The sequence below is a fragment of the Xenopus laevis genome, chromosome 1L (assembly GCF_017654675.1).
Source record: "Xenopus laevis strain J_2021 chromosome 1L, Xenopus_laevis_v10.1, whole genome shotgun sequence".
NCBI classification, from domain to species: Eukaryota; Metazoa; Chordata; class Amphibia; order Anura; family Pipidae; genus Xenopus; species Xenopus laevis.
In genome coordinates, this window is record NC_054371.1 from 158,773,576 (window position 1) to 158,792,575 (window position 19,000).

Here is a 19,000-nt window from a genome sequence, read left to right on the forward strand (position 1 = left end):
GGGGGGAAGGGGACCTTCTCTGAATTGTATAGCTGAATGGTAAAGGGGTTGTTCACCTTTGAGTTAACTTTTAGCATGATGTAGAGAGTGATATTGTGAGACAATTTGCTATTTTTTTATATGTTGTTATTTAGCTTTTTATTCAGCAGCTCTCGAGTTTGCAATTTCAGCAATCAGGGTGCTATGGTCCAAATTACCCTAGCAACAATGCCTTGATTAGAATAAGGAACTGGAATTTGAATAGGAGAGGGCCTGAATAGAAAGAGGAGTAATCAAAAATAGCAGTACAGATAAATGTGTAACTTGTGCAGCATTTGTTTTAGATATTTGAAAGTTGGCGAGAATCATAAGGCAAATAATTTAAAAAACTATAAAAAATAAATAAATAATGAAGACCAATTGATTCTATAACATACTAAAAGTTAACTTAAAGGTGAACCACCCCTTTAAGCGTATCTTGGCAAGCAGGGGAGGCAGGAGCGACTAATAATCAGGCTAATTATATATACAGATTTACTGCGATAATTTAACTGCTTGCAAGCACTCCTGTTTTAGTGCCCCTGGGGAGAACACTGACTTTCCTCTTAAAAATGCTGGCTATATATCTTAAGTGTGGATGAGTGTAGTGCAGAGGGAACAAGAAATGAAGCAGCTGCTGCTGTAAGCAATGTTTTAGATTGTGGGTGATCTCTACAGATAGGGTGAGTCCCAAATGTGTAAAGTTCTTCTAGGTGAGCAGGTACTGATTTCACTCTCTGAATGCAGGAGCAAAGTCCTGAGGGAGTTCCATAGTGGAAGTGATCAGGGCAAGGGAAAATACTTTTATGATCTGGATGCAGAAGGTGACACAGGCAGTGAAGGAATGAGGGGGTCAGAACAAATGGGATCGTGTAGGCTGTGCTCACAAGGTGCTGTTTAAACGTTGGAGATGAGATAAGCTTGTACATTGTGTTAATCAGGAGTTTGAATGGAATTAAAGGACATGGAGAGCAGCTGTAAAAGCAGTCCGGAAGAAGCAGCAGAGGCCATATGGTGAGTGACAGGAGTGAGCACAGCTTGAGATCAGACTTGCAGGACTTCCCATGTTTCAGCTCCCCCAGTGCCTAGGAGTTGGATTGGGTGTGCATGGATCAGGGAGGGTCAGTCTGCATCACTGGATTAGAAAAGAAAAACAGCTTGTACATTTTAAGTATTCTTGTGTGTGTATGTATGTATGTATATGTATGTGTGTGTATATGTATATAATATATATATATGTATATATGTGTATATATATATATATATATATATATATATATATATATATATATATATATATATATATATATATATATATATATATATGTATATGTATATATGTGTGTGTGTGTATATATATATATATATATATATATATATATATATATATATATATATACACACATATATACATATATATATATATATATATATATATATATATATATATATATATATATATATATATATATATATATATATATATATATATATATATATATATATATATATATATATACATATATATACATATATATATATATATATATGTGTATATATATATATATATATGTGTATATATATATATATATATGTATATATATATATATATATATGTATATATATATATATATATATATATATGTATATATATATATACACATATATATATATATATATATATAATTTGTATTGCTTCATACCTTCCAGCTCTGCTGAGCTATGGGAATCCTGGAAAAAAGTATAACGCCTATTAAACATTCTCATTATAAACTGGTTACTGTTCATAATCTGCTAGAACCCCAGGTCTTGTAGCATTCATTCTATTCGTCTGGTCCCTATCCCATAACTCTAATGTTATTCTTCAGGACGTTTTCATTATTTTTGCCATAAGATGAATTGTCTAGTTAAATAAAAGAGAATAGATGTCTTAAGTAAGATGTGCTATAAGTAGTAATGGACATGCGAAGAACTTTGCACTTACTGTAAAAAATTCATGTCAGGCCATTATTCAGCTGATGTGCAATATACTTTTACTGATAACTGTAGTCTTATCTGTGGGTAATACACATTAACTTGTATCTAGTATATAAAAAAGATAGGGTATTGGACAAATGTGTATTACCAAGATATTATTTTAAAGGGGAAGTTCGTCCTAACATTTGTATGAAGTGGCAAGTTTATTGTTGAGACTAGATCAGCAGCATCCCATTGTGTTATTCTAAAATACTTTTGGCCTTAATTTTTTTTGTATTGTTTTTTTTTAATTAATTCGCCTTCTTCTAACTCCTTTCCAGCATTTGTCTAAAAAACAAATGCTCTGTAAGGCTACACATTTATTGTTATTGCTTCTTTTGATTACTTATTTTTCTATTCAGGCCCTCTCTTATTCATATTCCTGTCTCCTATTCAAATCAATGCAGGGTTGCTAGGGTAATTTGGGCTGAAATTGCAAATTGAAGAGTTGCTGTATAAAAAGCTAAATAACTAAAACAAAAAAGCCCCCACAAAAAAAAAAAAAATGAAAGCAGGTTGCAATTTGTCTCGGAATATCACTCTCTACATTATACTAAAGTTAATTGAAATGTGAACAACCCCTTTAATCCAGGTTAGGGATCCTAGCAACAATAGGGTAGTTTAAATTATGTAGTGAAGAACTGCATGGTTTAAATTTAACTAACAATTGTAACAACCTTCTAGTTAACATAAAATAACCTCCCACTTAAAGTTCATTTTACAGGGAACTATTCCCTTAAGGCAGGGGTCCCCAACCTTTTTCACCCCGTGAGCACTCAGATGAAAAACTTGTCCGTGAGCAACACAATACGTGAACAGTACCGCAAACATAATTTTTATTAATATTAAGCATATACTCTAAATTAAAATGATATATAACATCAATCAATGTGAGATCTGGCACTGTATGTTTGTGACAGTCAGCCTCATGCATTCGCAGGAGCAAAAAGGTAGAGGAGATTGTGGCACATGAAAAATGGGAACAGATGAAAAGGGGAAAAAAGAAATGTAGGATGTTGAACTTCTTGGAAATAGATTCCACAGGTGCAGTGATCAGGGCCAGAACTAGGGGTAGGCAGAGTAGGCGCCCGCCTAGGGTGCAATCACGGGGGGCTGCACTTTTAATAGTCATTTTTTCTTTGTTTTTTTTAAACCTTGGTTTGCTTGGCCTTTAATAGTTTTTCAGTTTTATAAACCACCTGTTCCAACCCCTTCTTGCCCGTGATTCATACTGCGGGCAGAAACCTCCCTCTTGGCAGCTGCTGGCACAGGTATATATTTGTGGGCAATATCTTGACTGCTGCTTGCACAGATAAACAGATGATTGTGGCAATATGATGAATTTTTGGCTGCTGCTGGCACAGGTACATATTTGGGGACAATATCATGGATTTTTGGCTCCTGCTGGCACAAGTTCAAAATAGGGGTAATATGATAGATTTTTTTGGGCTGCCACTGGCATAGGTACAGATTGGGGGTAACAATATGATGGATATTTTGGCTTATGCTGGCACACATACAGATGGGGGCAATATTAGGAATTTACTGTCGTTGGCACAGGTACAAATGGGGGCAATATGATAAGTGCTGGCAGAGGTACATGGGGCAATATGAATGGTAAGGTGGGAAATGGTAATGCAGGACCGGGTGGGGGGGGCACTGATTGCAGGCCTTGCCAAAATACCTTGGCCCAGCCCTGGCAGTGATAGAAGTGGATGAGAAGGTGGCACAAAGAAGACTGGGCAGCACTGAAATAGTAATCATGTGGAGTTGGAAATAATAATGGTACAACAAGGTAATAGGTGAGGGAGAAGGAGTTACAGAGAATGTGGAATTATCAGAATTGGCACAGTAATGGCAGGGACTAGGGAGAAGGGCTCACTGTGGGCTGGCATATGACATCAAGGCGGCAGAAAAATAGTGTGCTGGGCTGGGAAGGGAGGGAGGGACAGAAACTATTGCGCTGTTATTAGTGCTCAATGCTGGAAATGCAAGCATATAATTTCTGCCAGCAATAAGATTATTGTTAGGCTACAGAGCACTCCCTTCTTTCCAGCCCCATACCAGTACTGTTTCACCCAGTAGATCTGACTCACTAGCCCTGTGTAATAGGAAAAATTTTAATAGATTGTGGGCCAGCGAGATCCCTTCTCCCTGACTCACCATAAGAAGCGTATATCACAGTTTCAGTTCAAGCACGATCCTTTCTATATAGCCAACCTTCTGAAGTACGTGTAAAAGTTTCAGTGTGATACTTTCCAACCAGCCCTCATAGTCTCTCATAAATTGCCAGCGTCTTCCCCCGATCAGTTCTCTGAGCCTCCTGTCAAATCGATCAGTGAGTTATAACAGCGTTATCTTTTCTCTCCATTCTCTTCCTGCGCTTCCTACTCACTGCTCGCTCACAGAAGGACTAATCGCGAACACGCTGTTATAACTCACTGATCGATTTGACAGGAGGCTCAGAGAACTGATCGGGGGAAGACGCTGGCAATTTATGAGAGACTATGAGGGCTGGTTGGAAAGTATCACACTGAAACTACACTTCAGAAGGTTGGCTATATAGAAAGGATCGTGCTTGAACAAGCTTCTTATGGTGAGAATGGATTTCGCTGGCCCACAATCTATTAAAATGCTTCCTATTACACAGGGCTAGTGAGTAGGAATCCACTGGGTGAAACGGTACTGGTATGGGGCTGGAAAGAAGGGAGCGTACTTGCACAGTGCCGGAATCCACTTTGCTAAATGGACACCTGCTGATAAACTTACGCGAGCAACACCAAGAGGAGCTGCGAGCAACATGTTGCTCGCGAGCTACGGGTTGGGGATCACTGGGGGGATCACTGCCTTAAGGCATGCCTGCAGTTTGTCCATTTTGCGTATTCCGCATTCTGCAGGCTTCACTGTTTCTAAGCAACCATGGGTATATACCTCAACAAATACGTTTTCAGCCAGTGTCGACGATTTGTACCTGTTGTTACTAATTGCACAAAGTGCAAGTGTGAATGGGTGCTGATAAGTTTTTTTTTCCCCCCTAATTTTATTGTTTTTAGCACAGACAAAGACTACAATTTATTTAACAGTAAAGTAACTACATAATTGGCAGAAATCTCACTTTGGCAGGTTAAGTCTATCTGCCTGGTGTATTAAGATAAAACGCTGCACATGGGTAGGCCTCTTATCGGAAAAAAATGTACTTGTTTTCAAAGTAAAACAAGCTAAATTTGAAGGTTTTTTTTTTTTTACCAATAAGCTAGCTCTATTCATCAGTATTGCAGTAGTGCAGTATTGTGAATGCAGTGTTTTTCTGTCTGAAGGTGCCACAGCTGATTTTTCAAGGGCAATGAATGTAACTAGCACCAAGGGTATAGCTAGTGGCTCTTAATCCCTACTCCACAATCCAGTCCAGTCAGTCATACCCTGAAAATGGTCTTGTCACATTGCCTTATTTTTCCTCCTTTGTGCCTTTAGGCCTTTATGTTCTAGTTTCAGCCCCTATAGCTGTGCACCTACCCTGCTGACTGATTCTATCATGTTTTTAAATGGGTGGTTCACCATCTTAGTATGTTATATACTAAGCATCTTTTCAATTGGTCCTAATTATTTTTTATATAGCTTTTTAATTATTTGCCACCCTCGTCTGACTCTTCAGTTTTCAAATGGGAGTCACTGAATAGGGATGTCGCGGACTGTTCGCCCGCGAACTAATTCGCGCGAACATCGACTATTCGCGTTCGGCGAATGTTCGCGAACGTCGCGCGACGTTCGCCAATTTGGGTTCGCCTTAGCTGGCGCTTATTTTTGCCCTCTCACCCCAGACCAGCAGATACATGGCAGCCAATCAGGAAGCTCTCCCTCCTGGACCACCCCCACACCCCCTGGACCACTCCCCTTCCATATATAAACTGAAGCCCTGCAGCGTTTTTCATTCTGCCTGTGTGTGCTTGGAAGAGCTAGTGTAGGGAGAGAGCTGTTAGTGATTTGAGGGACAGTTGATAGTAACTTTGCTGGCTAGTAATCTACTTGATACTGCTCTGTATTGTAGGGACAGAACTCTGCAGGGATTTGAGGGACATTTTAGGTTAGGTAGCTTTGCTGGCTAGTAATCTACCTTCTACTGCAGTGCTCTGTATGTAGCTGCTGTGGGCAGCTGTCCTGCTGCTGATCTCTCATCTGCATCTGTTCTTCAAACAACTGCCACCTAGCTGTCTAAATATCAATAATAATACCGTCTCCAGAAACACCACCCGAGTGACGTTTTTCAAGCAGCAATAATATATTCCGTATCCAACGGCTGTAGTGTATACGTTGACCTTGCAGGCATTATTTGCCCAGTCTTTAACCAAGTGCCACCTAGCTGTGTGAGCTTTTTCACATTCCGTGTCCAGAAACATCACCTGAGTGACGTAGTGTGATTTCTGCCCTTTACAGCACAAAACGCAGCGCTGTGTCAACAATGGATTTTTCAGATACATTTTTGCCCTTGATCCCCCTCTGGCATGCCACTGTCCAGGTCGTTGCACCCTTTAAACAACTTTAAAATCATTTTTCTGGCCAGAAATGTCTTTTCTAGCTTTTAAAATTCGCCTTCCCATTGAAGTCTATGGGGTTCGCGACGTTCGCGAACTATTCGCATGTTTTGTCGCAAGTTCGCGAATATGTTCGCGAACATTTTTTCCGCCGTTCGCTACATCCCTATCACTGAACCCATCTACAAAAAAATGAATTATTGTTATATGTCATATATATTATTATTATTATTATATGTAAGGATACACAATTGTTATTTCTACTTTTTTATTACTTATCTTTCTATTGGAGCCTCTTCTGTCTTTATTCAAATAATTACATGGCTGCTAAGATATACAGGGTAGAGTCCTGCATTGGGTCGGGTACCCGCGGGTTACCCACAAAAACCTGCAGTACCTTGCGGGTTGAGGAGAGAAGTTCTGGGTGCGGGTAAAGATGCGGGTCGGCGGTTTGTGGGTCAGGCTGCGGGTCTTCTTAATAGCGATAGTTACTCCTTCTTTCTGGTCATGGCTACTTCCGATGACGTCACTTCTGGCTTACAATGACAGCACTTCCTGTTTTACTCCTTTTTTTCTGATCATGTCTACTTCCGATGATGTCACTTCCGGTTTACATTGACAGCACTTCCTGATTCTTGATGGTCAGCGGGTCCCGGCTGCGGATAAGGTTCCTGCGGGTAGGGTCGGGTAGCAGCGGTTTCAAACGGGTAAGAATGTTGGTACGGGTCCCAAAAAATTGACCCGCGCAGGACTCTAATACAGGGTAATACAGGAGCATTGGCCACCTCCATGTTGTTGCTCCCACCCTTTCCAGCTATAGTCAGGTGATGCCAGGGGTGGCCATAAAAGGGCAACCATGTTTGGGAGTTTTAACTTTGAAAGCAGCAAGTCAGTGCATGTAAAACTTAGTCCTTGTGTAAAATGTATAATGAAGCAATAGAATTCTTAATGAATCAAATGAAAGTTGAGTGTAGGACTGGCCAGATATCAGATGACTGACATAGTTGGCCAGCTTAAATATATTTCAATATATAGTTCTATAGTTAGTATGAATATGGGTATATATCATTTATGTGAGGGTATAGAGGGGTGTGTGTATGGATGAATGCTGGGTTTCCTTTGGAGTGGTTGAACTTGATGGACTTCAGTCTTTTTTCAACCCGATTTAACTATGTAACTATATGGAAAAACAATCCCTGATTTGTTTAAAGGAGGGTGCCCAAAAGGAAGATGAGGATTTACCAGTAGACCTTTAGCTGGTGATCAGTAGATCTCAATACACTGTCAACAAACAGCTTGTCTAAATAACCCTCCTATTTCATGCTTTTCATTCAGCTATGTATTCTTCTAAGGTTACATAAGAAATAGTTGTTAAATATACAGTAGCAATATAAATTCTTTAATAAATCAATATAATATTTAAGTAATATTATCCATGGAACAAAATGCTAACAATGATTTTATGGATGTAAATCCTAATAGGACAACATCACTAAAAGTAGACCTCGCATTAGCAAAGTATGGGCACTACTGGTTTAAAGGGTAAGGCATTTTTAGTAGCTGAAGGCACAAAATGTCTCAATGTCCTTAATATATTGGTTTGAGTGCAGAGGACCTCTTCAATTTGTCTATATGGTTGCTAGGTTAATTTGGACCCAAGCAACCAGATTGCTGAAATTGCTGCTGAATAAAAAGCTAAATAGCTCTAACACCACAAATAATAAACAATGAAAACCAATTGCAAATTGTCTCAGAATATCACTCTCTACATCTCACTAACAGTTAACGCAAAGGTGAACATTCCCTTTAAGGTTGTATAAACTAAATGCAAGTTCTACGATCAGTAAAACGTGATTGAGTCGGCAGGCTAAATTCATGGCTATAGGGGGTGAAACTGGAAATGATGGCCCTAAAGGAGCCCATGGGCACAATTAGTGGCATCTGCTGTACAACTTTGCTTTGGCCATATATGTAGAAGCAAACATTTAGGACCTGCATCCCACTTCAAAAAGACAGCAGATGTGTGTATTGCTGTACTGATCTGGCCATTTAGCACTACAGCGGGCTGGAACTACTGGAGCCAGAAACAGACTTTATAGATATTAAATCTATTAACAGTTGTAAGAAAAACAAAGACTATTTGTGAATCAAATTCCACTACACCTCAAAACAGCGTTTTCTCTCACCTTTAATTTTTTTTTTCTTTTCTATTTAAATTCCTTGGGGGGGGGGGTGAATGGCGAACACACCATAAACACACCCCCCAACTCTAACCAATCATTTTGAGGCAGCTGCTCTACCATGCAAGGCTGTGCAAATCAAGAAGTGTTGACAGCTCACTCATTTGGAACAAGGCATGTGTACATTGCATTAGCTTATTAGCAATGGATTTGAAGTATCTAAATAAAGTTAAATGCCCAGTTATTATTTGCATCATTTGTGAGTGAAATAAGACTGTGCTTATCTACTAAAGGCGGCAGTGCTTATTTATGAAACGGTGACACAAAGTGACATGGTTTGTCAACAGTGCACATTGCTTCCCTATATTTGCTGCAAATTCTTATTCTTAGTTCAGGAGGTTTAAAGGAGAAGGAAAGCTATGGAGGCATTTTATTGTCAATAGATTAGCTGCAATAGTGCAAGCTAGAATCCTATATTTATTCTGTAGAATGTTTTACCATACCTGAGTAAAAAGCTCTTGAAACTCCCTTGTTTGTTTAGAATAGGAGCTGCAGTATTAACGTGGTGTGACATCACTTCCTGCCTGAGTCTCTCCCTGCTCTGGGCTCAGATTACAGTAGAGAAGGGAGGGGGAGGGGGAAGAGGAGCAAACTGAGCATGCTCTTGCCCAGGGCAATGAGGTTTAAGCTGAAGGAAGGAAGTCTGATACAAAAGCCCATGAGTACACAATAGAAGGAAAGAAATGTGGTGTTTCTTTTGACAGGGGACTCAGAGCAGCATTACTTTGGGGGTTTACTGGTATATTTAGATGGACCTTTCTGATAAGACTTACTTAGTTTTAACCTTTCCTTCTCCTTTAAAGATTTACGTGCTCTGCCCAACATGTAACGGGCAGCTGAAACGGGTAGCCTTTAACCAGCTGAATTCTGCTACATTGTTTCAAGTGTAGGAACTAGCATTTAAGAAAAAGACAAACAACTACTACTTATAATTACAATAACTTTACAAATAATCTGAGGCACAAGTTTCCACAACAATTTGTTTAAAAATAGTAGAAGGAAGTTTATTACTGAAGAGAAAAGAGGTAGTTCACTTAGTACTCTGGGTTTTTTCTATAAATCAAAGACTTCAAGGGTTCAAGTTCACATGAACTAGTGGTCTGAACTGGGTTGCTGGGAGTTATAGGGCAAACACTCAGACTATCTGTGTGCTATGTTCCAACTCCAGATGTTTCTAATAATTTGATACATTGTTATACAACCTTGCAGATCAGCTCAGTACTCATTGTTTCGACTTGGTTGCTTACCATACTGGGTTGTTCACCTTCGAACACTTTTTTTTCAGTTCTGTTGGTTTTAAGGTGGCCATACACAGAGAGATCCGCTCGTTTGGCAATGTCACCAAATGAGCGAATCTCTCCCCGATATGCCCACCTTGAGGTGGGCAATATCGGGCTGATCTGATCGTGGGCCCTAGGGCCCAACGATCGGATCCTAACGGTGGCTTTACGGGTGGTCGGATCGCGGGACCACATCAACAGATGCTGTCGCGATTTGACGGGATTTTTAGTCCCATCCTATCGAGATCTGGCCGACTTTAGAAAGTTCACCAGAGATATTGAAATGTAAAACTCATTTTTCACCTTTCTAAAGCAGCTTGGAGGGACAGCTCTCCAAACTGCTCTAAACCGGTCCATTTAGTTGATACATTTCTTATCTTTGTCCCTGCTGAGCAGAATCCCTTAGTTTCATTAAAGGTGTTAGAATTGATACAATAGTTGCTAATACTGCAGAGATGCAGCTGAGAAATGTATCAACTAAATGTTGCAAAACAGTTCAGAATCTGCACCTATATAGCTAAGCTGCCAGACTGAAAATCGAGAGACGGGAACATTCAGATTTTGGAAAATCAGTAAAAAAAATAAAAAATTGAAAGCATCTGAAAAAAAGTGTTTATTTCTGGAGAATAATCTGAAAACAACTCAACTGAAAAAGTGTTTGGAAGGTAAACAACCCCTTTAAAGTGATACCGACACATTCCTATAAAAATCATAGGACCGTGTCTATATCTAGGAGCCGATGCGCGATGAATATTTTCAACTGAAAGCTGCCCCAGCCCCTCAAACCTTCGTTAACCAGACCCTCCAATATTGCTTAATGATATTCTGTGTTGTTTCAGTGTTGCTGGGCTGGGGGCGGCGCAAACCTCCCATAGGCTAATTACCCAGGGCCGAAATTGAACCCCTACTGTGACAATAGCAAATATGAGATTACTTATCAAAGGGCAATTGGATAGGGCCTAAAAGAAAGATGAGCATTTAGAAATAAAGATGGCCATAGACGCAAAGATTTCCCTGCAATATCGGATGAACGATCGTATGTCTTCATCTCCCGACCTGCCACTAACCATTCAGATCAAACAAAACAGTAAAGAACAGATCAGCTGATGTTCTGCCCCACAGCAATCGTAGCAAACTATTTTTGTCCGACAAAGCTGACAGTCTCCCACTGAAGATCGTCAGATCGGCAATACATGCAGAGATAGGATCGTCAGCCGACAGATCTTTTAACCTGTTTGAACGACTGAACGACCGATAGGTATGGCAAGATAAATGTTGGGACACTCCACACATGATCCGAAAATAGTACGAAACGAGGATTTGTACGATCGGATCTTTGCGTCTATAGCCAGCTTAAGAATAACAGTAAAGTGGAATCCTCACAGTTAGCTTGTTTTTGGTTGCTAGTGTCGGTGACCCTGACAACCAGATAGCCAGTGGTCATTCAAAATAAAAAAATGCCCATTTTAAAAGTTGCTTACGGTAAGTCCACCTGTAACATATTGAATATTGATAAAAAAAAGTAAATATCCCCATTAATCTAAGCCTCTTTTTCATATTATGTTAGCCTTGTTCATATTGTGTCTGCTTTCTTGCTGACTGTGCTCTCCCAACCCAGGTCCAGCATGTCTGGTTTACACCTTGTGAAGAAAGGCAGAGATCACAAGAAGCTGGATCTCCATAGGGACTTCACTGTTGCTTCACCACATGAATTTGTGACACGGTTTGGGGGGAATCGTGTTATTGAAAAGGTAAGCAAACTTATAGACGGTTCCTGTTGCAGCAACATCTGTATAAGTGTCTTTTGTGACAGCCATTGCCACAATTGGTTTTAAAATATGCATAGCCATTTAAATGTTTTGTAAGGTGTATTCTTGACAGACAAGTACCTAGGAATACAGATAATAGACTAAGCAGTAGAAATCAATGCCAGTCTGCAGTGGCCTGGGATGCTGTATTGAAAAGTGCATAAGCAATGGGATAACTATAGGAAGTTTCCTAGTCTTAGAGTATTAAAATGCCCCCTCCCTGCCACTCTTCTCCTTTAAATTGACACACTTGTGCATGTGGCAGGGGAGGTGCGACCAGCAGAGCAGGAGACGTCATACGCACTGGGCCTCTCCAAAGTTTTTTTCTGTCTTGTTTTGCTGCTGTGCATAAGCTAATCGGAGGAAAGTGTGACAGGCAGCTCTGTTACTCGCTAAACTTTCACAATTTGTTGTATTGGTTGCTGACATCTCATTGACCGCAACTAATGCATAAAATTGTAACAGCTGCTCTTTGACAAGTCTTTAGGACAGTGACACAAGGCCAAAGGAGTATTGCAGTGGCTCAAGAATAAAAATGTCCTACACTGGCCCAATTAAATCCATGAACGCTATGCAACCAGTGTCAAACTGGGCCGGCGGGATACTGGGAATAAACCCAGTGGGTCCCACTAGCCCAGACCCGCTCCTGACCGAAGCTGCCCCTCCGATGAAAAAGGTATGTGTGGTGGGATGAAGGGAACAGAAAAGAGGAATAAAATGGAGCATGATAGAAACACTGGAAGATCTAGAATTTGCTGATGACATGTTTATTAACGGTATATAGATATGAAAGAAAAACTGGAAAGGTTACAAAACGAAGCAGAAATTGCAGGGCTACGTATCAATGCCAACAAAACAAAAGAAATGAGGCTAAACAATACTGCTACAGAAAAATTGAATATTAGAGACTATGAAATAGAACTGGTGGAGTCGTTTACCTACTTGGAAAGTGTTGTTACCAGAGATAGTGGTGCAAAAGATGATGTAAAAAATCGAATAAAGAAAGCAAATGGAGCAGTTATCTAGTTGTTCCCTATATGGAGAAATAAAAACATCTCAAAAAGAACCAAAGTTCGCATTTTTAATTCTAATGTGAAAGCAGTACTTTTATACGCAAGTGAAACTTGGAAGGTCACACAACCTATTACCACAAAAATCCAAATCTTTGTAAACAGGGCCTACAGAGACTTATGAATATAAAATGGCTGGAGAAAGTGAAATGAAGAACTGTGGAAAAACACTAACCAGCTACCAATAGAAATTCAGTTAAGGAAAAAGAAGTGGGGTTGGATAGGCCACACACTTAGGAAGGGAGAGGAATCTATAGAAACAAGAGCCCTAGAATGGAATCCACAGGGATCAAGAAGAAGGGGACAGCCTTGAAAAACATGGAGAAGATCAGTTGAAGAAGAAATTATAAAGATGGGAAAAAACATGGAATGAGATCAAGAGAATAGTAACACATAGATCTGAATGGAGAGTCTTCACGGATGCCCTTTACTTCAGTGGGAGTCGAAGGAATAGGTGATGATAGATGGGGGGGGGATGAAGGACTTTGGGAATCACACCTGGAAAAGCTCACGGCTGGTGGGGGCCCCTGAGGAGGTGTGGGCCCCATACACCCTAGTCCGACACTGTATCTAATTAACAATCTGTGGCACAATTTCTGAACTGAGGTGCCCTAGTGTCATTTGGCTACCTTGAACCTGCAGCAGATTTTCCTGGGCTACGATCACACAGGAACAGTCTGCAAAGCTTGCATATTCTTACCCACAACAACTTAAAGTTGTAATTGTTTCAAAAGATAGAATAAAGAAAAAGCATTTTTTTTTCTTGAGATTTTTTCAGAAAACTAAGCTTAATTAAGCTTAATTTTCTAAGCGGCGTAAATTTTTTATGCGGTTTTTCTCAGAGTGACTTCTGCTGGAAAGAATGTAAAATAACAGAGGCAAATCTGGTGTTCACATGGCGTAAAATTACACATACCTTGATAAATTTGCCATTTATTTTACACAGCTTTTCATACAGTTTTTTTGTGTAAATTTTTTTTTTGCACATCATAATAAATATGCCTCTGTGTACAATATTGCTTGGGTCTGCTAGCTGCTTATTGGAATGCGACAGAAAGAATGTGTTTGTCACATGATAATCACACACGTCCCACACATAGCTATAAGCCAACTGAGGCTGAACTTGGATTTGAACTTGAACAGCTACTGTACACCTCTCTCGTGATGTAGACATGCATTCTGCTAAGCCCCAATCCACCCCAGAACAAGTGACTGCAAAGTGTCACATTAAATGAACAAAGTTTCTTATGTGACACAGACCTAAAGTAATTGTTCAAGTCTTTACTATGTATTTGGGTTAAATCACAGTTTCTTTAGCTTTTATTGCATCCCTTTTTGCACATTTGATACATTGGCCTTTTGTAATAGTTACAATTCATATTGATTATAATTGTTTATTTATATGATTCATGAAATTGAGTCTGCAGTTTAGGGAGGGCTGTTGGAGTTTAGCAGCGTATTTTTACCATTACGCTCACTGATATTGAATCCCTGATTAATTAGGAGGGAAAGATTTGGACTGTTGTAAAGTTACAAAGTTGAGTCCGACTCTCTTAAAGCCCATGCTAGACACTGTTTAAAAGGGAATCATTTTTTCACAATAAAATCATATATATATATATATATATATAAGTACCATATCAGTGGGCAAATAAAGTTTTGGTTTTATTTTTAGGTGTTTTAATTATATATCTGCTGTCCCTTTCTTTTTTAAACCCTTTCCACTTTTTTTTTTCTTGCCATTTAAAATTCACCCAGCTTTTAAAGCTCTATGGTTATTAGTGACAGCTTGCATTTTAGGCCTTTTTGCCAGGCTTTCTTATATATTGCAGTTTCTGTGGAATATGTTTAATAGTTTTTGAAATGTCATTGGTAGGTCCTCATCGCCAACAATGGCATTGCAGCAGTCAAGTGCATGCGCTCCATCCGGAGGTGGTCATATGAAATGTTCAGGAACGAAAGAGCAATCCGTTTTGTGGTCATGGTTACACCAGAAGACCTCAAAGCTAATGCAGGTAAACAACTGTATTGAACGTCAAGGAAAATCAGTTACCAGAGACCTCTTGGGTGACAGAGTTTATGTGACACAAGCTCAGTGAATTCTGATCTCACAAAGAGTCAGAACCCTGAACAAAGTAATCACAGGGTTTTATAGACCTGTACATGGGAACATTATGAAGTAATATGGGAGTTAAAGGGAGTTACTGGTGGGAGTGCATAGAGATATTGCTCCGCGGCACAGATAAAAAGAACTGCTCTTACAGCCAAACATATGTTTCTGTCCTCAAGACCAGGGTACTAGTGACCAAGGCTAACTTGAGAACAGAATCCATGTATGTCAGGGGGCTACACAGGGGAATCTGCATACACAGAATTTTATTTTACACTTACTGTTTTATTTGTTCTGAACATGGTTAGGTCTTGTGCCACTGTGGGAGGCATATAGAATGGTACATTTATATACTGTATAGTTTTCATAAAAATGCTTTGCTCTCTGATATGCCTGACATTCTGATTTTAGTGGTGTGATTCAGGTTCTTAGGTAACACAAGCTATTCTTGATAAACTGAGAACAAACTGATTGCTAAGAAATGTTTTCAGAAGATAAACCTTAAGTGATAACTTTGGGATAGAATTACTGTTTTTTTTCTCAAGACACGTTGGACTTTTATCATTAGGTGACAATGTAAAGTTGATATCTAACACACGGTCAGAATGCCTGTTTCCCCCTCCCCTTTTTTGTCACCCTTCCTATGTTTTTGAGAGTTTCAATTACATGGCAATAGGACCTATTACAGTTCTTGTCAGTTTTACCCTGAAAGCAACAGAAATTGATGCTAGAGCTCAAGGCTTAAGGTGCTGCATTCTAGTTTATCAAAATAGACAGAAATATATCAGCATGGTTGTTAGGATGTTTAAAAAATCTAGTTACTTGATTTTTTAAAAAATAAAAACTTGGGTGACAAAAGGAAAGAAATGAACTTTCTTTAGGCCAGTGCCAGACATAGCGGGCTGCTGCACCTGGGCTGCTTTAGTTGCTTGTACAGACTTAATGGATTTTAGTGCCGAAATGCAAACTCTCACATTTCAGCGCAGAAGTATGTCACATCTGGTTGCACCCAGGCCAAGGTAATGTATCCGGGTGCAGGCACATTAAGCAGCTGAGGAGCAGATTCTCAACCTGTTTTTCTCTGCAGGCAGAGGCAGCTACATCTGGCACTGGCCTTACATGTGTACATGCACTAATATTTAGACGCAATATCCTTGTAAAAATAGATTAAGATGGTCTATGAATTAAAGAAGTCAGATAGAGATTGTATAGGCTTCATTAAATGATTGTGCTCATGTAGGCCCTAGCTCTTATAATAAGGTTTCTCCATTTCTTCTTCCCTTTCAAGAGTACATCAAAATGGCCGATCATTATGTGCCAGTCCCTGGAGGAGCCAATAACAACAACTATGCTAATGTAGAACTAATTGTTGACATTGCCAAACGAATACCAGTACAGGTAAGTAAGTGCACTTCTGATTTCAAATCCTTTCATTATTATGATTCAGCAGCTTCTGGTCAATTTTAATGAATGTTAGCATGGGTTTACCTAGCAATTTTTTCCATGGATCTGTTGCTATTGCATGTAAAAAAAGATTGTTTTGCATCTCCACCTCTCACAGTTAGGAAACATCTCCAGAAATGCAGTATGTCCCCCACATCCCCTACAATAATTTGCTGATGTACTTGTTGGTATCATAATAGGGAATTTATCTAGAGTATAATACAAGTTCATGATTGTCACATACTGTATTTGTTTTCTCTGTAGCGCAAACAGGATTTATTTTAGCAGTTTTACATGTGCATAACTACTTTTGTATTATGAGAATGAGCGTTTCTTCTGTCAGTATTACATATATATATATATATATATATATATATATATATATATATATATATATATATATATATATATACATATATATATACCAATGGGAATCTTCTCCTGCTAATCTGGCCAATATATCTGCATTGAGGATATACGTTTCTTTCTTCCAGGGCCTTTAAGACAACCATTCATATGAGTGTAGTTTATAAAAAGTTTTTCAGCAGGCTACTTATATGTAAATCACTTTAACATTCTGTTATTATGATTTATGATTAATATGATGCGTGGCCTACCAAATCGAATAGAAGAAATATATCTGTATAGATCCAGTTTGGGATCAGATATTGCGCCATCTATTTCTAGCCTCTCACTCATTAGCTGAGCTCGGGCAGATGCCCGGTTCGTTGATGTGATCCAACCGCCCCTATTGCCTCCATTCTTATCCAATCGTTGGGCCCCAGGGCGGCCCACGATCGGATCAGCCCAATATCGCCCATCTCAATATGGGAATATCAGGGAGAGATCCACTCATTTGGCGCCAAACAAGCAGATCTCCCTGTGTATGGCCACCTTATTCTTTGGATAAAGATTCAAACAAGTGGTCATTTAGTGTTTCTATATATAGAAAATATATAATTTATATTATATGCATTTAAACAATCCCTTGCTATTTGCTTTCTTCTCAAATTACTTTTTTAGCAAATAATGTGTCTTGGATGGCTGACAACATTTTTTGGGTTTTAATGATTTATGTGCTCGATCCAAATCTATGGGTTGAATTTTTTCTGGTATTAGTCTGTGGCCGTTGTGTTATATCTTTGGATGTTTTTCTTGTTCTTACTGGGCAACTTGGTTTGCTAGGTGTTGCAGGTTGACATGTATCTTTTGTATATCTGCTATGTAAGTCACCTTCATCCACTGTATGAGTGATTCTAAACTGTGTTAAACTGCTGTGTAGCAATTTCAAAAGATAACGTACAGATCTTTTCAGGTTCAAGTGACTTGAAAGGGAACAAGCAACAAAACAATGGGCCAGGCCCACATTTTTTCTCTTGTTCTAGTGGAGTGCAGATGCATTTGTGCCTGAGACTAGCTTTGTGACCCAAACATTTATTTTGTTTTGTTTAGGCAGTGTGGGCTGGATGGGGACATGCCTCTGAAAATCCAAAACTTCCAGAGCTCCTGCAGAAACAGAACATTGCGTTCTTGGGTAATGTATAATTATTGCTATTAATCACTTTATTTTCAAAGGTCAGATGTTATTACAAGGGGGGGGGTGGAAAGAATAATATATTTTCATTGGCTCAATGTTCTTGCAAGCAATGATACTAGCATATGTGCAAGGAAGAGAAAAAGGTCAAAAATGAAATTTCGAGTTTCAAGCAATGTTACTGTGTTGCATGAATATTTTGTTCAAAGCTGTAAAAAGGGATTTCAAACTGCACTGATATGTGGTGCTAGAGATCAAGCATGTAAAGTGACATATACTATTAGAACTGCCTACAGGCAATGCTTGTATTTTTACAGTTAAATTGAGTCCTACAGGAACAAAAGCGGCCATTGCAACTGAATAGATTTTTGTTTTGTATTTAGGACCTCCCAGTCAGGCAATGTGGGCCTTAGGAGACAAGATAGCATCTACCATTGTTGCTCAGGCTATGGGAATCCCAACTCTATCATGGAGTGGTGATGGTAAGTTACTGGTGTTATGAATGTGTGATTTTTATCTTTGACCCCTGAGATACATCTGTACCACTGATTATTACGTATAAACGTATAACTCACTCAAATTATGAAACATATTTTCATTAGAGAACATAAGTAGGGAAATTATATATATTCCAAATTCTGTCACACTATTGTGGGTCTGGTTGTACTGCTTAATTCCTGATGAATACAATACTATACTAATAAGGTCCGCACTCTCAGGACTTTTATTCACATAGGAGACTGATGTTTCGACCTCTTCAGAGGCCTTTCTCAAAGTACTGACCGCAATAACAGAAATGTTTTAAATACACAGAAATGGCGGGAACATTAGTTAGATTGAGATAGACGTGTCAGCATGACTATCAGTATACGTCACATAATTAACCTACGCATGTTACAACAATAAAATCATTCGGTGTGTAACGTTAAACACTTACTTAGCACACAAACAT

General features: G+C 39.1%; 1 protein-coding gene across 2 annotated transcripts in view; it reads left to right on the forward strand.

Annotated features, from left to right (window-relative positions):
• LOC108715603 (acetyl-CoA carboxylase 2) overlaps positions 1–19,000 on the forward strand; it is an 80,679-nt gene that overhangs the window by 14,143 nt on the left and 47,536 nt on the right. For both annotated transcript variants that reach the window (XM_018260915.2, XM_018260923.2), the window contains exons 3-7: positions 11,702–11,834; positions 14,838–14,976; positions 16,360–16,469; positions 17,967–18,048; positions 18,432–18,530. In XM_018260915.2, the coding sequence (XP_018116404.1) occupies positions 11,702–11,834; positions 14,838–14,976; positions 16,360–16,469; positions 17,967–18,048; positions 18,432–18,530 (563 nt within the window). The remainder of the gene's footprint in view (positions 1–11,701; positions 11,835–14,837; positions 14,977–16,359; positions 16,470–17,966; positions 18,049–18,431; positions 18,531–19,000) is intronic.